Source organism: Manis javanica, chromosome 1 (assembly GCF_040802235.1).
Source record: "Manis javanica isolate MJ-LG chromosome 1, MJ_LKY, whole genome shotgun sequence".
Lineage (NCBI taxonomy): Eukaryota > Metazoa > Chordata > Mammalia > Pholidota > Manidae > Manis > Manis javanica.
The window spans coordinates 162619876-162645273 of NC_133156.1; the positions used below are offsets into that span (position 1 = coordinate 162619876).

At 39.3% G+C, this 25398-nt stretch overlaps 2 protein-coding genes across 4 annotated transcripts in view; one reads left to right on the forward strand and one right to left on the reverse strand.

The window, feature by feature from the left end:
* The window catches only part of MGAT4A (alpha-1,3-mannosyl-glycoprotein 4-beta-N-acetylglucosaminyltransferase A), a 139468-nt gene extending 133784 nt beyond the window's left edge, over window positions 1-5684 (forward strand). For all 3 annotated transcript variants that reach the window (XM_036994633.2, XM_036994634.2, XM_073239987.1), the window contains exons 15-16: window positions 4357-4469; window positions 4603-5684. In XM_036994633.2, coding sequence (XP_036850528.1) covers window positions 4357-4469; window positions 4603-4629 — 140 coding nt within the window. In that variant the 3' untranslated portion in view covers window positions 4630-5684. The remainder of the gene's footprint in view (window positions 1-4356; window positions 4470-4602) is intronic.
* Window positions 5685-10681: 4997 nt separating this feature from the next.
* Window positions 10682-25393, reverse strand: UNC50 (unc-50 inner nuclear membrane RNA binding protein). The gene is made up of 6 exons (XM_017678867.3): window positions 25254-25393; window positions 23928-24211; window positions 23048-23168; window positions 12367-12506; window positions 12173-12274; window positions 10682-11018 (listed from the first exon to the last, which is right to left on the reverse strand). The coding sequence occupies exons 2-6, from the start codon at window positions 24205-24207 to the stop codon at window positions 10882-10884; spliced, it is 780 nt and encodes a 259-aa protein (XP_017534356.1). The 5' UTR covers window positions 24208-24211; window positions 25254-25393; the 3' UTR covers window positions 10682-10881.
* Window positions 25394-25398: the final 5 nt, after the last annotated feature.

Sequence of the window (25398 nt, forward strand, 5' to 3'; positions counted from 1 at the left end):
TACTAGATTTATTAAGTAGATTATAGTTAAGAGAAGGCAGAAGAGCCTTTCACAGAGAAACACTTCAGAAGAAATGGCCTAATCAGGGTATGGCAGAAGGAGGTCCACAGAGGGCATGACTTCAGAAGTCCCTTCCAGTGACAAGACTGAGGAGTCTAGTCACTAGTAATTTGCTCCTCCATTTTCCCCTTCTTCCCTGTCTTTTAATGCTTTCCTACCAGACCATGAAGTTAAAGACAAAGTTCAATTTGTTGCTTTAAAAAGGTAACTTAAGTCTCCATCCTTTTCTTCCCTCCTCCCAGTGCTTCCCAGAGGCAATTCCCATAATGACTGTGTCCTTCCAGAAGTATTCTATTCATAAATGAAAACATCTGAATATATTCTTTAAAAACACAGTCAACACAAATAACATACTCTACAACTTTGCTCTATGTCTTGTTTTTTCACTGAATAAAATACATTTGTACATGTGGAAGATGAACATTTTTTTAATTGTAAATATTTCAGATGCACAAAAAGATACAAATAATAATATAAAGAGTATCTGTGTGTTCAGCTTATGATTTGCCAATTTAGTTGTTCTTCCCTAATATCTTTTCCCCTTCCACTCATGGGTAACTACTATGCTAAGTTTTGTGATTACCATTTCCATGTATGGTTTTACTCTGTATATATAGCATATCTCTTGAATGATGCACAGTGTTATTTGGCTTATTTTTAAATTTGATATAAATGATATCATTCTGTAGTCTACAGTTTGTATTTTTTTCACTCACCACTGTGAGATTCATCCACATGGATGTGTGTGTCTGTGGCTCATTCATTTCCATAGCTGTGTAGATTTCCATGGATGAATATACTACTGTCTGTTCTTTAGTTTGATCATAAAGTTTGTTTCCATTTTTTTTTGCTATTCTAACCACTGCTGATTTGAATACTTAAACACATGTATGATACTTTCTCTGCAATATATACTTAAGAATGGAAGTCTTCAGTTGCATTACGTTCAACTTCATTCTTTTTATTCTTTCTTCATTCTTTTAATTTGCTGCCTAGTGTTCCCTTGCATTGGCACATTATCATCTATTTAGCCAGCCTCTTAGTGATGGACACACCTAGGTTGTTTGCAGTTTTTGCTGCAGTATGTAAACTCTCCTTGCACATGGGAAAGTACACCTGTATAGGGTAAACCAGCTGGGTGAAAGTGTCTCAGTGAAGCCAGTTATATCATTTGGTAATTATTTTTCTAATTAAATGAACTTGTCAGGTGACAGTATCTCATTAATTAGGATATTTCAAGTTTAACAGTATTTTTCAGCCCTGAATCCCCTGCCTAATTCAATATAACACTTTTTGTAGCATATACTCCCTACCCCAGTCCAGCCCCAAGTAAGGACATGCATTTATGAAATGAGCTTATTGATAATTTTTAAATAAAAACATTACTCTGGAAGTTTAAAAGTTTAATATTTTCTATGAAAATTAATATCAGTCTTCTCTCATATGGTTTTCAGTTTGAATGTATCTTATCTCACTGTAAGCTTTGTCACTATATTGTAAGACTTTAGGATGGACTATACATAATGTAACAGCACAGGGTCAGCAAACTACATACAGCCCATGGGTCAAATCTGGCCTACTACATGTTTCTGAATGGACTATGAACTAAGAATGTTTTAATTTTTTTTTCATTGTTTACTTTTCATTCTTAAATGGTTTTAAAAACTGAAGAGTATATTGTGACATGTAAAAATTATATAAAATTCAAGTTTCAGTGTCCATAAATAAAGTTTTATTGGAACACAGCAGTGCTCATTTGTTTATGTATTGTCTGTGTGCATTTATGTTACAACAGCAGATGAGTGAAGAGCTGAAATAGAGACCGAGATGGTGCTCTCATTGCGTTGAATTGCTGCTCAGTGCACTGCAAACAGCAGTGGTGCATTTATAATTTGAGAGCATTTCAAATGCCACACATATCACCATACTGCGGCATTAAAAAAATTTGCCAGTGTTTATCATGTCAACATGAGAAAATAAAAGTGAATTTTGAACATCCTGCTTTTTAATACAGTGGCATGTGGGTGATTCTGTAGGAAGAGCTGGCCGATTGGCAAGACAGTGATTATGCAGTGACACTGTATAGCTGTGCTGCAGAATTCTTTAACATACCAAAGTGCGCACAGCAATACCCAACCTACAGGAAAGCAGTGGCCAGAAAAATTTGAAAATGCTGAATAGAATATTCCACCATAGCAGAATGACTTCACAAAAACAAAAAGTCCAAATGAGGCTGTACCCAAAGTGAGTTTCAAGGTGGCTTGTATGTTAGCCAAGCAAGTAAAACCATTTATGGATGGTACTTAATTCAACATGTTTGATTGCCACAGCCAGAAATGTTATGTACAGGGAAAATAAGCTTAAGACTACAAGGCTTTTGGCAATATGGTCTGGAAGAGTTGAGGACATTGGGAACAAATCTATAGTTGAAAAGCAAAGATAATTGAAAAGAAAAGAAAAAATAATAATTCCTGCAGACAGGAATATTCTCAAACAAGTTGAGAAAACACAGATTTTTGCTACAATCTGAAGTGGAATCTGCTAAGATGTGTTACAGTGAATGGGGGAAAATATGTGTGGAGAGAAGGTTGCTTAGTTGGATAAATTTACAAAGCTTGTGAAAATGTGAGATGTTTAAAGCCTATGGCTGTTTATTTCCTTATTTATCAGCACCTGCTGAAAATATTTAAATCTGTCATGTATCTGTTAATTGAACAGATGGTGTCAACTGAACTTTATTCACTCTCATAGACTTTGCCATCATCAGTTCTGTGAACTTTCATCATGACTAGAAACTGAATATCCTGACTTGCCCTACTGCACAGCATTTCGGGCTTACAGGTGGTAAAACTTCATTGTGAAACTTTTTTGAGTTCAGGAGCAAGACTGAAATTTTTCCAAGTGAGAAGAAATTCCCTTAACCGCTATTATCTTTTTGGAAATTAGCTTTCAATGCAGGCTTTGTAATATTTCTTAATTTAACCCCAAATTTTAAGACAAAATAGTACTTATATGCAAAACCTGTATTGAGTGAAGTCATTTTGATGACAATTAACATTATTTGAGCTACAAGTACTAACTAGTTAATGGAGGAGCTTCCACCCAACCTTTGAAAATTATTTATCTGCAGTGTAATGATACAGCAGAAGGCAGATATCAAAGAGAAGAATCAAAACAGAATTTCATAAATACCTTCCAAGTAATGAGTATGTTCCGTCAAAGTCATGTGCTTATAGATTGATACCAGTATTTAGCAGTATTTAGGCTATGTGAAAGGAAATATTCAAGATAAAATGTATAAAATCTAATAGATCCACATTAACAGATAAACGTTTGCAATCAATTCTGATGATAAGGAACACTAATTTTGAATCCCACTAAATTAAAATGTCATCCCCCAAAGGGAGTAACGTTCTCCTTCATACACCTGTAATAGCAAAAACAAAAAACAAAAACAAAAAGCTCGCACTCACTTGTTCATATATTTTGAATTTCATTAATAAGAATTTTGTGGAAATTTGTTTTCTCTCTTACTATATGTAAGTATCTACCTGGTATCCCCAGTTTTCCTTGTGGGTCCAGAAAGCCCAAAATATTTACCTGCCTGTTACAGAAAAACTGCCAGTCTCTGGCCTAGAAAGATGTGGCTCAGAACAAACCATTTCCTGTCACATTTCAACAGTACTTAATTTTTTTGTCTAAAAAAGATTATTCCTCACAGCAAGGAGACTTGGGTATAGAGCACATTACCATTTCTAGAAGTTCTTGGTCCTTATCCCTACAGGAGAGGTTTTTTTAGTTTGTCAATTTATAATGGAGTTTTATATTGGAATTGCCTTGAGGTATCACCACTTAATTCCTAGATGTGACCTTGGGAAGAATACACATAGATTGAGCCCCTGCTCAAGGCCAACCATTGTATGTCTAATGAGAGCATTGAAATTTGTGTAATTGACTTAACCCTCAAAGTGGATAGACCTAGTGATAGTACAGAGTATATTTTGGTAAGGTTTGGGTAAGTCACATTTTGCCCAATTATCCCAAGAGGACTGATGCAAGAACAAATATTTTTTTAAATTTGCAATAAGAAAAAGTATAGCTCTGCCTCTTAAATAGGTTGCTTCTAATGTTTTTAAAGCATACACTACTTTATGAAAATGTAAAAGTTGAATAAAAGTAGAAGGAAAAAATTTCACCCATAATAAAAATATTTTGATGTTTTCCTTTCCTGCTTTAAGTCAGTGATATATGTGCTTGTTTCAGTCTACCCAACAAGTGTTGGTTTTTATTTTGAAGGAAAATTTGAGAATGGTGTTGCAGAAGGAATGGTGGATCCCAATCTAAACCCCATTTCAGCCTTTCGACTTTCAGTTATTCAGAATTCTGCTGTTTGGGCCATTCTTAATGAGGTAAGACAGTATATTAAATCAGTGAATCCACTTAGATTTTACACTTTTTTACCACATTTTGATTTTATATTTCAGGCCATTTTGGAATTGAAAATTAATTGCCTATCATACTCTTCCCTGTTTTATATTTCAGATTCATATTAAAAAAGTCACCAACTGATCATCTCTTAAGAAACCAACACATTTTTTCCTGTGAATTTGTTAACGATAGTTAAGCATGTTCTTGTTTTTTACCTGAACACTACCTCTTGTGAAATCTACTGTAGATAAGATGATTGTCATTTCCACTCGGAAAGGGAATCACCCATGGATAATTGTATTCATTTGAACCTAAGCTGTCCTCCAATTTTAACTTAACTCAAACGTTTTATAGTTATGACAGCCTGTAATATGACTTGTACTATTTTGGTATTATACTAATACCTAAGAGTTGTACATATTGTTACATTCCTTAAATTTGAGAAAAATTAATGTTAAAGAAGTTTTATGAAGGGGGTACTTTTGAAGTTCATTTATTTTACTATTACCCTCTTTTATAGATTATCAGGGATTATATATATATATAAATGTATAAATATACATAAAAATGTTACGGAGTTAATTTATTAGAAACACTTAAGTACATATTTTTGTGCAGTAAATTTTGAATCAGAACTTTTTTTGAAAGCCAGTTACCTTGCTTTTTTAAGTTCTTTCTATATTTTTCTTTAGAAATGCAAACATTACAAATTAATGCCATTTTTCAGATCCACTGCCATTTAAGAATGATTCTAGATTGATTTCCTAACTGAAGTACTTTTATAATCACAGTTATGCTGAACAAAATATTTTCAAAGGCATTTGTCATTCCTTAAAGCCAAGATTTTAAAGAACCATGTCTTTCCTGACGGTTATTTTACTATTCTGTATATGGTGTATAGCCGCAAAAAATCAGTCTGATAATTTTAATGTGCAGGGTGATGCCTTCAGTCCAAATTATTAGAGACTTTAACTCATTATGTTTCCTCTGATAGGTATAATGGCAAACTCTTCTTTGTTTTTTTGAATCTGTGTCTTTAATCCATGAATTAGATGCATTACCTCTTGCTGATCCTTTTATATCTGCACTCATTGTATGAGTTCTGACAAAATGTTTTCTAGGTAATACCATTGTATGAATCATAATTGGTTTAATTTTAAAGAAAAATAAAATTGTAATATTGTTTTTTGGTGAAAGGTATTGTAGCAGTTGTATGTTTTTCCAAAATGATTTATTCTGTTGCATTACAGACTTACAAGTAAACTCATATCCTAAGAGAGTATTTCCTACTCTTAAACATGCAATTCCAAATGATATTACAACTATGAAAAAAATATCATCTGCCTTAGCAATTGCTGATCTTTACCAAAAGTATTTTACTTTTAAAAAGTTCTGAATTGTCATCATCAGCTTGCAACCAGTCTGGTGTGTCTCAGGTGGGCCATGGAAGTACAGAGACTGATCTGGCCTTCAGAGAAGCTGGTGGTTGAGGCCTTGGTGCTGCTGAAGGCCCCAGCTGGTTGCCTTTGGCTTGGAGGAGCTTCACTGGGTTACCAGTATGTCAGACAAACACCTTCCCAACAGCATCGTTTCTGTGCAGTGTTAGGAAGTGAAGAAGTTGGGAACAATGAAAGAGAACAGTTACTTCCATTACTCCATGTTGAAAAAATTTTTAATTACTTTTCTTGATTAAAACATCACATGGTGCCAGAAATGATTTTTATGTCAAAGTCCAGTTAAAATTCTTACTGGGTTTTTGAAATTCACTTTTTATTTTCTTCTCAAATTTCCTTGGCCCAGTGCCTTCTGACAAATTTCATTTGAAAAGAATAGCCTTTCATTATAAAATTGTGGCACCAGTGTAACATGTGAAATTACTGCTCTAACAACTAAGTATCAGGACATAAAAATCTAGAGGTGGGTTTAGAAGTCCCAAGTTTACCTGCATCCTAAGTAGCCAACCCCGATTTCAGGAAGAAAGGCCATGCTCCGAAATCTAGGTAGGGACACTTGCTGCAGCTCATCGCCCTTTGCAAGGGCTTCTCAGTCTTCAGGCTGAGCCTCACCAGCCAGTCTTTTCCTGTTGTCTAGCTCCCTCCCCTCCTGGCCATGGCTCACCCCTTGTTCCTGAAAATACCTTCAGCCAGACCTTACCCAGCTTTCAAGGACTATCGTGTGCACACCTCTCCATGAATCTACTCCCTGTGCCCGGCAGTGCCTGGCACATGGCAAGTGCCAGTCAGGGTCTGGATGCAGGAACCAACTGTCTGCCCACACTCTCCTTTCTTTTCCTTACCTCGCCTTACCTACTGTCCTTGCCACACACACACTCAGCTCTCCAGTGTTTGATGGATTATGGGGAATGTGTGCATGCCTGCAGCCTCTTCTCTCTCACCAACTGAAAGCTCCTGGGGGCGAGCCTAGAGCTCATCTGTCCTGCCGCGCAGGTGCTTATGTGATCTCCTTGCTAGTCGCTATCTCCTCTTCCCTCCCTTCTGTACTGCACAGTTAAAAACAGCCATGCTTTCCTCAGCAACAAGTATAGCAGGGGCCTTTCACAGTGTTAGGGTGAAGTGCAGGGACATACCATCAGAGGTGAAAAGGACCTGGAACTGGGCAAAAGTTAATACTTGACCTTGAGAGGGCACTGAACCACTTATACCAAAATAGTGAATGGGAAAAAGTGTCAGATTTGGGACTAATTATTTTTATCCATCCATCATATGTATATGACACTTTGGTATCTGGTGTGTGCTTCACATAAACTGTCAGACTCCAGAGCTATGCTGTCCTGCATACATACAGTAGCCACTAGACACATGGTGGCTAAATTGACCAGACATTCAGCTTCTCAGTCACACTAGTTGCAGTTCATGTGCTCAATAGGCACTCATGGCCAGTGGCTGCTGGATTGGACAGCAAAGGTCTAGAGCATTTCCCTCATTGCAGAAAGCTCTGTTGGACAGTCCTGTGTCAAGAGTGCTAATATGAGCATTTTAGGAAGCAGAATAATGAATTCTGATTATGAGGTTAAAAGCAGACATGCAGATGTATCATAATGCAGAATGATGATGAGTATTTTGGGGGAGATGAGAAGGTTGAGCATTCTGAGTTTGTAGGATTCTAAGGTCTAAGATTTCTAAGTTCTTTGAGTCTCATGTGTTCTTTACAGCATGCACTGTACCATACCATGTAGTCAAGAAGGAGCAAGTTTCAGGTAGAAAAGCCTTGGAAAAAGTGAATGCAGATGGATTCTTAGCATGTAGGCTATATAGACATGCATGCATGTATTAATTCAACCATTGGAGATGTCTTTGAACAAAGATAAGGCTTTTCAAGTCAGTAGTTGCATTAGTAACAGTAAATTAGAAGGTGTTATTTAAAAACTTTCATTAATATTCTGAGGGCTGCTTCTGAATCTGTCACAATCATGAGAAAACATCATCTGCCGACAGTGCCGCCCTTCAAGACAAAGTTGGTTTGTGAAAACAGCATGTGCAGTGAGATTGCTTTAAGTAGTAGCCATGTATGTTTGCAGGAGCCAGAATTCTATAAATGACCCCCAGTGACCTTTCAATGTGGATGGTCCTGTGACTGGTGCTGCATTACACAGCAGAAGGGAGGTTATCCAGGGGCCGCTCGCCTAATCACAGGAGCCCTTGAAAAGCAGAGTTCTCTCAGGCTGGAGTTAAGCCAAGAGATTCAAAGCAGGACTCACGGCACCTGTTGCTGGTTTATGATGGAGGTAGCCACCTGTGTGAAGAATTGCAGATGGCCTTACGTTGCTGAGACGTATGGGAGCGAATGGGAGCTGCTGTCCCACAGCCATAGGCACTGGATTCAGCCGACAACCTGGAGGAGCATGCAGGTAGACACTCCGCCAGCAGCTGAGGGCCTAGCCCTGCCGACACCATGGCTGCAACCCTGAGACCCTAAACAGAGAGCTCAGTCAAGCCTGTGTGGACTTCCAGCCTGCAGAGCTAATAAATGGGTGTTGTTTTAAGCTTCTAAATTTATGATGTTATGCAGCAATAGAAAATGAATACAATGTTTAAAAGTAGAGGAAAAGTCTTCATACTTGATTTCCTCTAGTATATTGGCTATTTCATGATAAACACGTGAATTGAATTTTATGCTAGCACATCATATACCTGGGCCTCATCTGGGATTTCTCTGCTGGAGAACTCACACAATCTGGGAGGCTGTTGGCAAAACCTTGCAGCTCCTCAGTAGTGTTGCATAAAGAACTGCTAGAAACAGTGCAGGAGGAGCAGCCAGTGTGCAAGGGATCTTTCTCCTCTAAGAGGTATTACTAAGTCTGCTCTGAGCCTGGCAGTCTATTATGTAAGAATCATGAACAGTGGCATTTTAAATAAGATACCAAATTAAGAGGAAAAAAAACTGCCTCTATGTAGATAATCCACTCTGTATTGGACTTTTTTTTTTTTAATCAAACCTTACTGTTTACTACCTTGATGAAAGTAGAGCTAAAGGAAAATGAGAGGCTAAGACTGTCAAAAGGTCAGAAATTTTAATCATACTATTTTAGCATTCTAAGGGTACTTAGATGTCCCAACTCTTTCATGAAACAGGAAACCTTCCCAAGCTATGTAAGTGTTTACAGTGTGAAATTAATTTTGATAGTTTTAATATTTTAATTATTAATCTTGATAACTGCCACAACTAGCATGCATACTTTAATGCATGTGAATGTGATGCTGAAAATACCACTATAGTGTTACCACCATAGTAAAAAGAAAAAAGGATGTTATATTATTATATATATCCGTATTATCAATATCATGTATAAACTTTTATTAGCTGAAAACACTCATTTCACCAGTTTGGGCACTAACTAGATCATTTCCAAAGGAACAAACAAGAGATGACACTCCCGTGTTTGAGTTGAGAATTTAGAAGACATTTTCTCAAGAAAGTAAACTGTGTGTCGAATGGAAAGTGCTTTGTGCAAACTATCATTCCCTGTGTTAACACTGCAGGAAAAATGTCAAGAATAGTGGTGCTAAAATTGTTCTAGTTTGTTGTGGGGATACTTCCCTTGGACATTAGGGAGGCTATTTTATGTATGACTTGCTCTTCATTGTTTCCTGGTATTAGTAATTAGCAAATTGCCCAGAGGTTTGGTACTTTAGTTTCATTAGCATTCCATTATTTATTTGAAATGCAGTGTTTGCTGAAAGTAGGTGAAAATACTTTTAGAAACATATTCTGAGCCTTAAAAATGGCTGGTCTCAACAGTACTGTAAGATGCACTGCCAGCAGATTTGGTATTTTTCAGTATAGACAGCAATGTTTTCTAAGATTCAGCAATCAGCTGATCACACCTAACAATTACATTTCATTCATTCTTATTGAGACTGTTCTGCAAAGGTCTTCACATTGGGGATGTTCCTGGGAGCATGCCTTGGAGAAGCAGCCTGAGCAGCTGTTTTCCCAGGTTATACCAGATTTTCTTCCTCCTTAAATGTACTGTACATATTCTCCTTACAATGTCTTCACTAGTTGAATGGGTAATATCTGTACGAATATTTTAGGTACCTGCTGGATTTTTAAAGGACGATTACTTCCAAATTTGCTGCTATAATTAAAGCAAACTTAACTGGTTTCGTTGACTGTGCCTTTTTCACTGGTTCTGTGCCACAACTGTCCACCTGTATTTGAAATGAAGTTTAAAAAGTCCTTCTAATAAAAATAGGTAAAACTTAATGAGTAGCAAGGTTTTTTTTTTATTAGTTTTAATGCTGATATAATAGTTTATTTGAACTACTTTCAGTCAGAAAACAGGAGTGCATCTTCTGTGTGGTTTTTGGCAAGTCTCTAAAGAAGGCATTAGTCTTAACACTGATTGGCAATGTTATGCAGGTGTTTATTCAGGCACATAAGCCTCTTCAATCTAATGTATTTTGTTTTGGAGTTTCTTTCATAGCAAATCGGGTTAAGGAGGCTTTTCAAAGTTAGACTAGGATTATGTGGCCTATCTAAATACAGCCCATTAGAAATGTGGGCAGACGATAAATCTTGTCAGCAACACCAGGAGGGAATGTGATTATCATCATGTTCTCCAGATGGCTACTGCCAAAAAAATAATTCATATTAAAAAGTCTTACCTTTCTAGTCTCCTCATGCCCTTAGTACATCATTCTTATATGTGCAATTAGAATAAGACACATGCTTTAGCTTAAAAAAATTTATTATAGAAATGTACATTTAATTAATTTTAAGGAATGTACTTGACAATAGTGTTACCATTTCCTCAAATTTGCAAACTTTACACCATTAATATCTACAATGATAGTTTATTTACAAGTTTCATAGGAAATCACTTCACCAATACTGCTGACACAGTTAAAATGTAACAGTCTCACTTCCTTTTCACTTCACTCTGTACTTGTAGAAGGTACACAGTGTGCGGGTAAAGTTCCATCCTAGTGCCAGTGACAGTCCGTACAGTAGGATGAGAGGTGCAAATGGATAGAGAAGAATGACTGTATTTTTCAAAAATGGCAATGCTGGAAAAGAAATCCAAATTAATTTAAAAAGAAATATGACCAATAAGTAAACATTCTGAAAAACAGCTCTTAGAAGGAGTGTATATTTTGAACTAGTCAGATGCTGTCTATAGCCACTCTCCACTGTGCTTCCTGCTTATTCCTGGTATGAAGAAACCCAGGAGAGGGATTATTTCAGCACAATGGCTAAGTGAGAAGCAAATCTAGAGCTAAGAGAAGGTAGGAGCTAGACACAAACATCACAACTACTGAAAATGGTCAATTTCAACCTATGACTGCTTCAGAGGCCTCTAAGAGTCCATCTTAAAGACGTAACAGAAGCCAACGGTATCCTAGGACGGTATTATATCCCTGGCAAAGCAGCAAAGGGAGCGTGGGCGAGAACAGCAGCTCTGACCAGAGGAGCCAGTCATATGTGCATGCAAGTGGTAAGTATTCACAGAAAGGTCCTAATCTTCCACTGACGACAACAGACAGGCTAAAAATGTAACACTAATAAATTGTGAGATCTCTAGATTTAAACTCAGCTCTATTTAATGGAGATAATTTCTTAGCACAAATGAAGAATTTAAATATATTTCTCTCTCACTTAAACCAAGAAAAATGAACTGACAGCAGGATTTAACAATAAATTTGCAAAGATATGCTGAGGTTAGTGTATCTTCTGTGATCTGATCTTCTGATCATCTACAGAACCATACAGTGATGATAAAAATGGCAAGTGAGGTGAAGGTTTTACATCCACTGAAGTTCACCTGTATAGCTATGTCCCCATGCATAAGGCCCACCCTTTCCTTCCCTCTAACCTACTTACTGTTGGGAACCTGAAAGCCTGGGGGAAGAGCAAGAGGAAACAGGTTACAGGTTTGTGCAAGTAACTTGGAGATGGTCAGTATGGTCTGACAAGTCCCTTGAAAGTGGCAGCCACACCACTTTCTAGCTGTGGGACCAAGGGCAAGTGTAATTCCTCTGGTCCTGTTTCCTTACTTGAAAAATGGGGAAAAGTAAACCTGTATCATATAATCGTGAAGATTACATGAGATAATTCATCTAAAACACTTGGGACTGTGCCTGTAAGTGCTCCATACAAGCTAACTGTATTATTGTTAAACCACGCATTATGTATTCAGTCAAGGAACACAGTAATCACTCACCACTGTACCCCAGGAAGGTTACATAGATGTAATAGCCAACTGCAACCAACCATAAGGTATTTCCAACTAAATAGCCAATAAATGTGTCTGTCAGGATAACATCTGTGGGAGAGAGGCATACAATGAATCTCTTTACAAAAAGTGCATACAGTGAAGACTCTTCAATGATATTTTTAGTAGTAACTGCTACTTACGGTTGATGAACAAAAGCTGGATGAAGTGCAAAATGACGAGGAGAGGATAAAAAGCATTCAAATGCACATCGAAGGCGTAACCCCACTCCACATCATAGTCTCTGCTCTGGCGCTTCACTAAATACTTGTTAGAGATGAACCTGAAGAACAAAGTTAAAATTATCTTTAATAACAGTAAAATTCTATAAATATTTACTACTTTCTACATACCAAGCATTATTCCAGGTATTAGAGATACTGCGATAAAACACAAAAATCTCTGCCTTCAATCTAGGGGGAGTAGTAGATGGACAACAATATCAGTACATGTCAGGCGGCAGAGTAGGAAGGCAAGGCAGAAACCTCGCATGTACACACCAAGGAAGCAAATACAACTAACCCTGAAAACAACTGCAGACCAGGCCACCTAGACCTGGTGGAGAAGAGAAGACCACACAGAGAAAGGTAAAGTGGCAGAGCCATAATCAAGAGAGACCCAAGACGTTTCCCAATCTCAGCCCACAAGCAGAAGAGGAACAGAGCACTAACAACAAACTAGCAGAAAGAGAAATCAGGAAAACAATTCCATTTACAATTGCATCAAAAAGAATAAAATGCCTAGGAATAAACCTAACCAAGGAAGTGAAAGAGCTGTACTCTGAAAACTGTTAAGACACTGATGAAAGAAGTTAAAGACGACACAAATAAATGGAAACCTATCCCATGCTCAGGGATAGGAAGAATTAGTATTGTCAAAATGGACATCCTTCCCAAAGCAATTTACAGATTCAATGCAATCCCTATCAAAATACTAACAGTTTTTTAATGAATGAGAACAAACAATCCTCAAATTCATATGGAACCACAAAAGACCCTGAATAACCAAAGCCATCCTGAGAAAGAAGAACAAAGCTGGGAATACTACGTTCTTTAAGCTATAGTACAAAGCTACAATGATCAAAATAGTATGGTACTGGCACCAGAACAGATGCATAGGTCAATGGAACAGAGTCCAGATATAAACCCATGCTTATATCGTCAATTGAGATATGATAAAGGAGCCATGAATATACAATGGAAAAAAGACATCTTCAATAATGTGCTGGGAAAACTGGATAGCATTACATACAAGAGAATGAAACTGAATTGCTGTTTAACTCCATACACAATAGTAAACTTGAAATGGATTAATGACCTAAATGTAAGACATGAAACCAAAACACTCTTCGAAGAAAACAAAGGCAAAAATCTCTTGAACATAAGCAATCTTTTCCTGGACATATCTCCTTTGGCAAGGGAAACAAAGGCAAAAATGAACAAATGGGACTACATCAAACTAAAAGGCTTCTGTACAGCAGCAAAGGACACCATCAACAGAACAATGGCATGGGGCAATATATTCCTAAATGATTCATCCAGTAAGGGGCTAACATCCAAAATTAATATAAAGACTTCATATACTTCAACACCAAAAAACCCCCAAATAACTTGATAAAAATAAGCAGAGGACCTGAACAGACATTTCTCTAAAGAAGAAATACAAATGGCCAAAAGGCACTGAAAAGATGCTCCACATCACTAATCATCAGGGAAATGCAAATCAAAACCACAATGAGATATCACCTCACACCAGTCAGAATGGCCACTATCCAAAAAACAAGAAATAACAAGTGTTGGTGAGGATGTGGAGAAATGGGAACCTTCCTACACTGTTGGTGGGAATGTAAATTGGTGTAGCCACTGTGGAAAGCAATATGGAGGTTCCTCAAATAAAACTAAAAACAAATACTGTATGACCCAGTAATTCCACTTCTAGGAATTTACTCAAAAAAATCACAAAATGCCTGATTCAAAAAGATGTGCTATGTTTATTGCCACATTATTTAAAATAACCAAATATGGAAACAACCAAAGTGTCCATCAATAAATGAATGAAGAAGAGATGGTACACATATAATACACAATGGAGTATCATTCAGCCATAAAAATGAAAGAAATTCTGCCATTTGTGACAACATGGATGGACCTAGAGGGTAGTATGCTAAGTGAAATAAGCCAGATGGAGAAAGACAAATACCATATGATTTCATGTATTTGTGAAATCTAAAAACAAAACAAGATGAACAAAATAGCAGCAGACTCACAGACACTGAGAAGTGACTAGTGGTTGGCATAGGTGGATGGGGGGAACTGAGGGCAATAAAAGGGCACAAAAATTCTCAATCATAATATAAACTGGTCACAGGGATGGTAGTACAGCATGGAGAATATAGCCAAATATTCTGTAACATCTTCCTGTGTTGACAGATGGTAACTGCACTTGTGGGGATGAGGATTTAATAAAGGGGGTAACTGTAGAACTACTGTGTTGTATATTTGCAACTGACACAAGATTGTGTATCAATTATACTGCAATAAACATAAATAAATAAATAGGCATGTCAGATGGTGCTATGGAGGAAAATAAAGCAGTGGAAGAGGACAGAGAAGACGAAGTTGAAATGCAGTGCTGAAGATGGTACTCAAAAGAAAGAGACATCTGGGTAGAGACCCCAGGGCAGTGACAGGAATCAGCTGAGGCAGAGCCTTCCAGCAGAGGGGAGTCCAAGCACTGAGGTGGCAGGGTGCCTGGCGCATATGAGGAATGAATGGCGGAGACAAGGGACTGGGAACAAGTGAGAAGAGCAGCAGAAAATGAAATCAGAAAAGAAACACGGAGCCAGATCTTATCAAGCACATGGCCACCTAAGACCTCTGGCTTTGACTCTTAGTGAAACTAAGAAGTCACCATGAAATTCCCAGAAGAGTGTCTGACTTGCTGCTGAGAACAGACTGTAGGGTCAAGAGCAGGAGGAGAGAGACCAGCTGGGATACAGTTGCATGTGGAGATGAGCATGGTGAAGCCATGGAGGCACTGACATGGGATATGCCAGAGTGGGAGGGCACAGCCAGCAGGATTTGTTCAGGTACTGGATGTGGAGAAGAAAAGGGTCAAGGATGACTGAGAGACTGCCTTAAACAGAAGACTGAGCTGCCATTACCTGAGGGGGGCTGGCTGCAGAAAGGGGGGACGGGCCAGGAGGGTAAATGCGGGGGTTTGGATTTGGCCTGTTATGTTGAAGATGCCTATTAGCATGAAGTAAGTAGTATAGAAAGTCTAGTTAGACTGGAGGTCAGAGGAGAGATCCACCCTGGAGATAGAAAGTCATCATGTGTGATGGTATTGAAAGCCATGGGCCTGAATGAGATCACTCAGAGATGAACACAGAGAACAGGTCCCAGCCTAGGGCCTGGGCAAACTCCCTATGAAAAGGTCAGAGAATCAGGAGGAAAGGGTAAGGTAGAGTGGCCAGTGACATATATGGCTATGAGGACAATTATTCAAGTTCATGTTTCTGTTCCACAGCATGGCCTACTAGTTCAGTTAAATGAAGGAAAAGTAAAATATTCAGGCAATAGAAAAACAGATCTTCAAAGGAAAAGAACAAAAAGGACACTGTATTATATATACAGCTGAGGAAGTTCAATGGACTTTTTTAAAGTGTGATTTCATTTCAGGAATACAGTTAAAATACTATGCCTGTAGTGGAAATAAGACCAGAGAAGATAGGGAGAACATGGCACAGCACTCATAAAACAGTCCTGTGCTCAGTTACCTGACGATGTCAAATGATACTGCTTTGCTGGACCACAGGGAGCTTACCTAAACATCTTACATTTTAGCCAAAGACACGTGCCATGGAATGACTGGAGTAAGCGCCTCGCTCACTGAACAGCTCCCGTCTGTAGTCCTCCTCCCACTGCCCTATGTCAGCAGGCGCTTTCCACGCTTCTGTCCTCAGTCCGAGTCCTAGAACCCAGCCCTGAGATTTCGGCCCTCTCCTGAGAGCCCAGAGACAGCGGCAGTGTTCACCTCCCGCCTCGTGTTAATGGTGCTCGTCACGCCCTCGCCTTGCCCCAGATGCTGTCAGTGCAGGGTCGTTTCCCTCTTGTCTACTGAACCTTTATTTCCACCAAACGTTCAACAAGCCACCTAACTCAACACATCCAACATGCGTCCTCAGCACTCGCCACTTACTTCTGGGCCAAAACCTTGCAGAACATCCCAAAGGACGCCTCGGCCTTCCACTCTTCCCCACCTCACACCGTTTCCCCAGGAAGTGCTCCAGTCCACCTCTCTCTCCTGTAACCACCCACTTTCTGGGCCTCCTCTACTCTCACGCAGAACGTGGTCACTGTATCCAGCCTTGCCCTTTTCCCAGATCCTCTCCCTCCACTGCAGCAGAAAAGATTTTTTTCTAAGAAGTAAATTTGATTTTATTACCTTACTTTAAAGCCTGCAAACACCCTAGCTCTTCCCCATCCCCAACCCACACATGCAGCCTATCAGGTAAGTTCAATTCTTTTTGCACTTAAGGCCAATTTCTGGTTGCACTTAATGCCAATTTCTCTAGTTACCTCTCTTCCCCAGCCATTCAGTGTCACCCTGTGCCCCGGGACCTAGCATGCTGTTCTGCACCTCATGCCTTTGCACCTGGTACCAGGAATCAAGTATTCTATCTCCCCCAAACACCTCCTCATGCTGGTTCCTGGGTGTCTCTGGGATGACTTCCATTACATGTCTTCATTTCTAGTTCCTCGCACGATTCACAATACGGACTCTTAAAAATATACTGAACCCTAGGGGAGGTCCAATATGGTGCACAGAAAGAGCTTGAACTCACCTCCCACATTCTCATCAAATCTGTATCCACATACAGAGCAATTCCTCCTGAGGAAGATCTGAGGGCTGCAGGAACAGTTCCTGCACAATGAGGGATACAGAGATCCCATTAAAAAATGGCAGGAGAGATGGTGACAGGGAAACAGTGGGAACCCTGCCCCGGTACAGCTACTGCAGCAGGGAGGGATCACTGAGGGACCCCAGCACAGGAGCGCCTGCCCTAGGACACAGGAAAAAAGCCCACACTTTAAATGGCAGATTTTCAAAACTAGAACACGCGTCAAACAGCGAGGGAACCAGCAGGAAACTCTCCCTGGGATTAGAGGCACAGGGGATCACACTGAAAGTGCTGAGGAAAGCAGGGCCCAGAGGCCCACCCCAGACCCAGACATACCAAGGCAGCTCTGACCCGACCCCGCCATACTCAAATATGCCCACCCGAGACCCAGCACCCCCATCAAGGAGGCACCCATGTGGCACCCACCTGGGCTCGCCCAACCCACATTCCTTCATCCCCATCAGCCCTGTCAGTGTACCCCAGCTGCAGAGAGTAGAGACACCTTGGCCCATACCCACCCGGCCTCCAACCAGGCAAAATCACCAGGCACGTGAAGCCTATCCAGGGGACATTACTACACAAGGCCACACTTTCAAGACTGGGAGAGAAAGCCACCTTGCCTAATTTATAGGTACACTGAAAATCACACAAAACGAGGAGACAGGACTAGGCTCCAATCAAAGGAACAAGGCAAAACTTCAGAAAAAGGACTAAAGGAAACAGAGTTAAGCAATCTATCTGATAAAGATGCAAAGTAATAATTATAAAGACACTTACTGAACTTGGGAAAAGAGTGGTTTAACTCAGGGAGAACCTAAAGACACACTCAGACTAAAATTGAAGGGATGAAGAAAGACACTCCATGCTAAGAGGGAAAAAAAAAAAACCAGAGTAACAGTACTTATACCAAACAAAAGACTTTAAAAAAGACTTTAATAAAGACAAAGAAGGACACTATATAATGATTAAGGGCTCAATAAAGCAAAAAGATACAACAATTGTAAATTTCTATGCAACCAAGAGAGGAGCACCTGAATATATAAAGCAAACTAACAGAAATAAGAGAGAAACTGACAATAACACAATATAAATAGTAGGGAACTTTACCACACTTACATCAACGAATACATCATCCAGACAGAAAATCAATGTGGAAATAGCAGTTCTCAATGACATATTAGATCAGTGGACTTAACAGATATGTAGAGAACATTACATACAGAAACAGCAGAATACACATTTTCAAATGCACATGGAACATTCTCCAGGACTGATCAAACACCAGGACACAAAAATCCTCAGTATTTTTAAGAAGATTGAAATCATATCAAGCATCCTTTCAACCACAACAGTATGCACCTGGGACTTAATGACAAGAAAAGAAACAACAAAAAACCCCCACAAACGTGGAGGAAGAGCATGCCATTAAACAACAAACGGTCAACAAAGAAAAGAGAAAATCAAAATCTACTTAAGAGAATAATGAAAATAGACCCCAATAGTCAAAAATCTTTAGGACACAGCAAGAACAGTTCTAAGAGGGAAGTTATAGTGATACAGGACTATGTCAAGAAACAAGAAAAATCTCAAAACAGTCTAACTCTACACCTAGGAGAAAAAGAACAAAGCCCAAAGTTATCAAAAGGAAGGAAATAATAAAGATCAAGGTAGAAATAAAGGGAAGAGAGACAAAAAAAATCAATGAAACTAAGAGCTGGTTCTTGAGGAGTCAAAGTCATAAATGAAAGAGAAGTTACAACTGACAGCACAGAAATACAAATGATTGTTAAATTTACAACAAAAAATTATATGCCAACAAATTGGAGAACCTAAAATGGGTGAGTTCCTAGGAACATGAGGTCTTCCAAGAAATAGAAAAACTGAGCAAACCGATTATTAGTAATGAAATTGTATCGGTAATCAAAAAACTCCCGACAAACAGAAGTCTAGGAACAGTTGCTTCACAGGTCAATTCTACCAAACAGAAGAGTCAATACTGATCCTTTTCAAACTACCCCAAAAAACTGAAGAGAAAGGAAAGCTTCCAAATTCTACAAGGCCAGCATCACCATGACACTGAAACCAGAGACACGGCAAAAAAAGAAAATTACAGACCAATATCACTGATGAATATACAGACGCAAAAATCCTCATAAAAATATTAGCAAACTGAATTCAAAAGAATTAATACATTAAAAGGATCACTAGCCACAACCAAGTGGGATTTATTCCAGGGATATAAGGATAGTTTGATATCCACCCATCAATGTGATATGCCACATAAACAAAAGGAAGGAGAAAAACTGTATGATAATCTCAACAGATGCTGAAAAAGCATTTGGCAAAATTCAGTATCCATTCATGATAAAAAAATCAACAAAGTGGACAGAGAAAATATACCTCAACATAATAAAGGCCAGATATGACAAACCTACAGAGAACATGTTACTCAATGGTAAAGAGCTGAAAGCTTTTCTTGTAACATCAGGGATGCCCACTCTCATCATTTTTATTTAAGATAGTACTGGGAGTCATAGCCACAGCAATCAGGCAAGAAAAAGAAATAAAATGCATCCAAATTGGTAAGAAAGAAATAAAATTGTCATTATCTGCAGATGACATATGATACTATATATAGGGAACTCTACAAAGCCCCTACCAAAAAACTGTTAGAACTAATAAATGAATTCAGTGAAGTTGCAGCCTACAAAATCAATATACAGAAATTTGTTGTGTTCCTATATACTAACAATAAACTAGCAGAAAGAGAAATCAAGAAAACAATCCCATTTACAATTGCATCAAAAAGAATAAAATACCTGGCAATAAATTTAACTAAGGAGGTTAAGACCTGTACTCTGAAAACTTTAAGACATTGATGAAAGCAACTGAAGATGACCCACAGAAGTGGAAAGCTATTCCATGTTCATGGATATTAATAATTAATATTGTTAATATGGCTGTACTATCCAAATCAATCTACAGATTCAATGCAATCCCTATCAAAATAGCAATGGCTATTTACACTGAACTAGAGCAACTGATCTTAAAATTTGTATGGAACCACAAAAAACCCAAATAGCTAAAGCAATCTTAAGAACAACAAAGGTGGAAGTATCTCAATCTGGTTTCAAACTATACTACAAAGCTACAGTAATCAAAACAGTATGGTACCAGAAGAAAAACAGTTACAGAATAGAGAAACCAGAAATAAACCCATGCCTGTATAGCCAATTAATATATGACCAAGGAGGTAAGAATATACATTGAAGAAAAGACACTCTTCAATAAATGGTGTTGAGAAACTGGACAGTTACATGCAAAAGAATGGAACTGGATCACTGTCTCATACCATATATAAAAACAAACTCAAAATGGATTAAAGACCTAAATATAAGACCTGAAACCATAAAACTCAAAGAAAACATAGGCAGTAAACTCTCAGGCATTGGGATTAGCAATGTTTTTTTGATCTGTCTCCTCAGGCAAGGACAACAAAAGCAAAAGTAAACAACTGACACTACATCAAACTAAGAACACTCCTACACAACAAAGGAAAACCATCAACCAAATGAAAAGGCAGCCAGCTAAATAGGAGAATATATAGTTGCAAATAATTCATCAGATAAGGGGCTAATATCCAAAATATATAAAGAACTCATATAAAGCAAAACAAAAAAATAAATAATCCAATAAAAAATGGGCAGAGGACCTGAATAGACATTTTTCCAAAGAAGACATACAGACAGCCAACAGACTTGAAGAGAATGCTCACCATCACTAACCATCAGGGAAATGCAAATCAAAACCACAATATCACCTGACACCAGTCAGAATGGCTAGTACCAAAAAAGACAAGAAATAACAAGTGTTGGCAAGGATGTGGAGAATAGGGAGAACCTTTGTGCACTGTTGGTAGGAATGTAAACTGGTATAGCCAATATGGAGGTTCCTCAAAAAACTAAAAATAGAATTACCATTAGACCCAGTAATCTCACTTTTGGGAATTTACCTGAAGTAAACAGTATCACTAATTTGAAAAGATATATGCATGCCTGTGTTTATGGCAGCATTATTTACAATAGTCAAGATACAGATGCAAACCTAAGTGTCTAATGATAGATGTATAAAAAAATTATATATATATAATTGGGAGTTTGTAATTGTAATTGGCCAATGATAGATGAATGTATACAAAAATTGTGATACATATACATTAATAGAGTATTTACTCAGCCATTAAAAAAAAAAAGAAATCTTGCCATATGCAACCATGGACCTTGAGGGTATTATGCTAAGTAAGTCAGACAGAGAAAGATAGGTATCATATGATTCCCTTTTAAGTGGAATCTAAAAAGTAAAACAAAACAGACTCATAAACATGGAGAACAAACTGTGGTTGCCATGGGAGGGTGGGGTAGATGGGCAAAATAGGTGAAGGAGCTAAAGAGGTACAAACTGCCTATTATAAAATAAGTCATGGAAAGTACAGCATAGGTAATACAGTCAATCATACTGTAATATCCTTATCTGGTGACAGATGGTAACTAGACTTATCATGGTGAAGATTTCAAAATGCATGCAAGTACTGAATCACATGATGGTTGTACACCTGAAACCATTATAATATCGTATATCAAGTATACTTCAAAAAAATGTACATATACCTACTCAGTCCTTTTCTACTTAACTCAGGCTGTAACACAGACTCATACTAACGGTACTATACTCTAGGATTAATGGGTTTCTGTGGCCTCCCAGAGTTGATGCGTGCACAGCACAATGACTGCTACAAACTAAACTACTGCTTTGAAAGGCTTACTCATTGAAATTTTTCCATATGCCATGTTTTTCATGGATATTTTGATAATGAATATGTGACTTACATTAGTTAGCAGCATTATTTTTAGGCCAGATTTTAGAATTAGATTAATGATGCATAGCACTTACTACCTAGTACATAAAAAGCCTGTACTGTACAAAGGAAAATAAAAGGTTGGTACCATCAGAGATTAGAGTCTCAGAATTTTGTTTAAACTATTAATAGCTACCAGTTATTAAGTACTCACTATATGGCAGGTGCTTTTCCTACCACAATCTTCTCAAATACCTGACAAAATAGATATTTGATGCCATTTCCCAGAAGAGGTGGCTGGGACTAAGAGTTACACAGTAAATGACTGAGCTGGCATTTGAACCAGGTCTCTCTGACTGCAATGTCCCATAGTGTCTTCTCTGATATACAATAACCACCCACCCTACTCAACCACTGAGCTCACCTGCCTCATTTCCTTCACCCAGCATGCTACCCACCACCCAGGAGCACTGTATCTGTGAGAACACTGAAAAACCAAACACTGCATTTATGTTCAGGACACTTCCATTGTTAAGGCAAACCCAGACAAAGTTGCAGTCAGACTGAGACCCCTTTCAACAAAACCTGTGTGTGTGTGGATGTGTGTGAGAGCAGGAAGGCACCAGGTTTAACCAAAAAAGTCCCTTCCCAAGTGGACTTCATTTAATGGCAAAGACTTAAAGTAACATTCCATGAAATCACCCTCTAGATCTTAGACATCTGGAAGTGATCCACTGACAAATGCAGCAAAAATGATGCCATCATCCAGACAATTTAAGCAGAATTGGCTAAATGCAGAGTATTTTTGCAAAATCAGATTTTGTTAGTCTGATATAATCATTATTTCAGTTCTTATTTGCTGCACTTTGATAACACAGACCATGCCTCAGAGTACTTTCTGATACAGGTACCAACACAGAAGGACAAGTTATAATAATCTTGGCAGACAAAATTTATGCTTTCAGTTTATTTATCTTGTCTCAGTTTCTATCAGCTACTCTATCTCTAAAGCAAGCAAATGGTGGCTGCACAGCAGTGTCTGAAAAACCAAACTTATGGTACTTACCACATTAAAGTTGATATGAGAAGACCAACACCTATGCAATCTATGAATACAACCCAAAGAAGAAGCTTCATCGTCTCAAAAAATCCCATGTCCAGCACAAAGCCAAATCCTATAGTGGACACTGAAAGGAAGATTCATTCAAGATCATTCAGACATTTTGCTAGGTTCTGGGGATATGGGGCACAGTTCAGATGCCCACAGTTGAGTGGGTGATTCCATCATGTAAACAAAACCCCAAAGATGTGTTGTATGTAATTAAGAGATGTAAACCATCTCAGAACACAGAATGACCACTGAGACATTTTAAGTTTATTGAGGAGGCCCCTGTCTCGTCTGTGGTTCTCCAGGTAGGCCCAGCACTTAGAATACCACCATTACTGAAAAGGCACTCACATATTTAAGTCCAACAAAGGTGAAAAAAATCTTAAGACATTTCAACACCCTAAAGGTAGTTTAGTACCCTTTCACTACACTTGGAGAATTTAAAAGTGGTTTCTGAAGTTCACATTAGTGCTTTCAGAGCTCTCACTCTGGATTTGTCTGACTGTGAAATGCAATTTCCAATCCTGATATTCCTTTTCACAGTAAGTTTGCATTTGGGTAGCAGTTTACTTATCATTGTAGTTAAAAGACATGGAATGACTCTGTCCTCTCCTTTTCAAAGTTCCCTGGTAGCACCTTACTCTGCCTGGGACCTTTAGAACCAGGAATACAGTCTTCTTTTCTATGAAATTTTTGAGACTTCAGAAAGGAAGAAACAGTTTCAAATATCCCCAAATTCTGACGCACAACACGTTTCTAACAAAAGATTCTCCAAATGACAAGTCCAATCTGAAACAATTTGCGCTTTCAACTCTACTGCAGGTAAACTGTTACTTACCACAGAGCCAGATACTTAATAAGACCAAGAAAGCAGGGTCATCTCTGGCCCACTGATCCTTCGTTTGCTTTCGATAATGAAAGTTTCTATAAACCCTCTGAGGGGAAGTGAACAGGTAGAGCATCTGCCAGGCAGCAAACTCAAAGTCCATCTGCCGAAAACGAAAAAGCCTTCGCAGGTACTTGTAGCGTTTTGCCCCAGCAGTGTGTCTTGCTGCATCCCTGGAATTCAACACTCCGTTCCCCTGCATTGGGGAATTCATTGAAATACTAGGTAACATCCTCCTAGATGGAAGGAAAAACATTCTTTTATAAGTAATATGAACAAACTGTTGGCTACTAGCACCCCTCCTCTGAGCTTTTTAGAGGGGAGGGCACTTTACATTTCTACCCCAATCCTTGAGAAGAGCCAGGGGTCAAAAATGAATGGAGTTGGTTCTGAGGCTTGTTTTGGAGCTGGAGAACTGGCGGTTGCCCTTTTGAACCATCGTTAACACACAGGGTTCATACCTTTCCCACACTTCACCCCCCTCAATCTTCAGACAGCCCTCCCAGGTAGCTACTGCTGAGAGACAGACAGACAGAGTAGGGGAAGTGGGCACTGGGAAGGTAATTAACCCCCTCATGAGTAGACAGAGAGTGGTGGAGCCAATATTCGAACTCAGGCACTGGCTCAAAATTCTGTACTCTTAAGCCATCAAGCCTTTAGGGGAAAGCTCTTGTTTAAGCCAATCACAATGTCTCCGATGGGGTAAAATAAAGGGCCTCTTCACAGAGGTCCATCAGCACCTGACCCACAAGCAACTCGTCCACTACAGTGTGATCTAAAGACAAAACTCAGATTTATACTGTTTTGCTCCCTAATAGGTCAGCAAGGAAAATGACACGTGGGAGTCCGGTCCCACCAGTGTGAAGCCAGGTGAGCGCAGGTCACCGTCCGGCCCCGGCGCCCGGAGCCCAATCTCGGGCTCTACTTCCCAGGCCTCCGCGACGCCCGCTGCGCCCGACCGGCCCAGCTGCTCCCCGCCAGCCCGGAGCCGCGGGCAGGGCTGCCAGACTTCGCAGATAAACACACAGGAGGACGCCCCGTTACACTTGAATCTCGGATGCAGGAATAACTTTTAGTATACGCACGTCCGAAACACTGCGCGGGACATACTACAACACTTGTTTATCTGAAATTCAGCCGGAACTGGGCGTCTTAACTGGCAACCCTGCCGCAGGCCGGACAGCCGGACCCAGGTGTGGCCCCTCGGGGTCCGAGTGACGCTGAGCCGAGAGTTGCCGGAGGAAATAGCACGCGGGCAAGCCGGAGCGGAGGCCTCACCTTGAGCCCCGCTGTGCCTCCACCCGGGTCCTGTCTAGCTCGCCGCCTCCTCCCGGCAGCTGAGCCGGGCCCAGCAGCCGCCAGGCCAACTTGCCCTCCCGCTACGTACCCGGCGCTCCGGGCGCGACGTCACGTGCGCCCACTT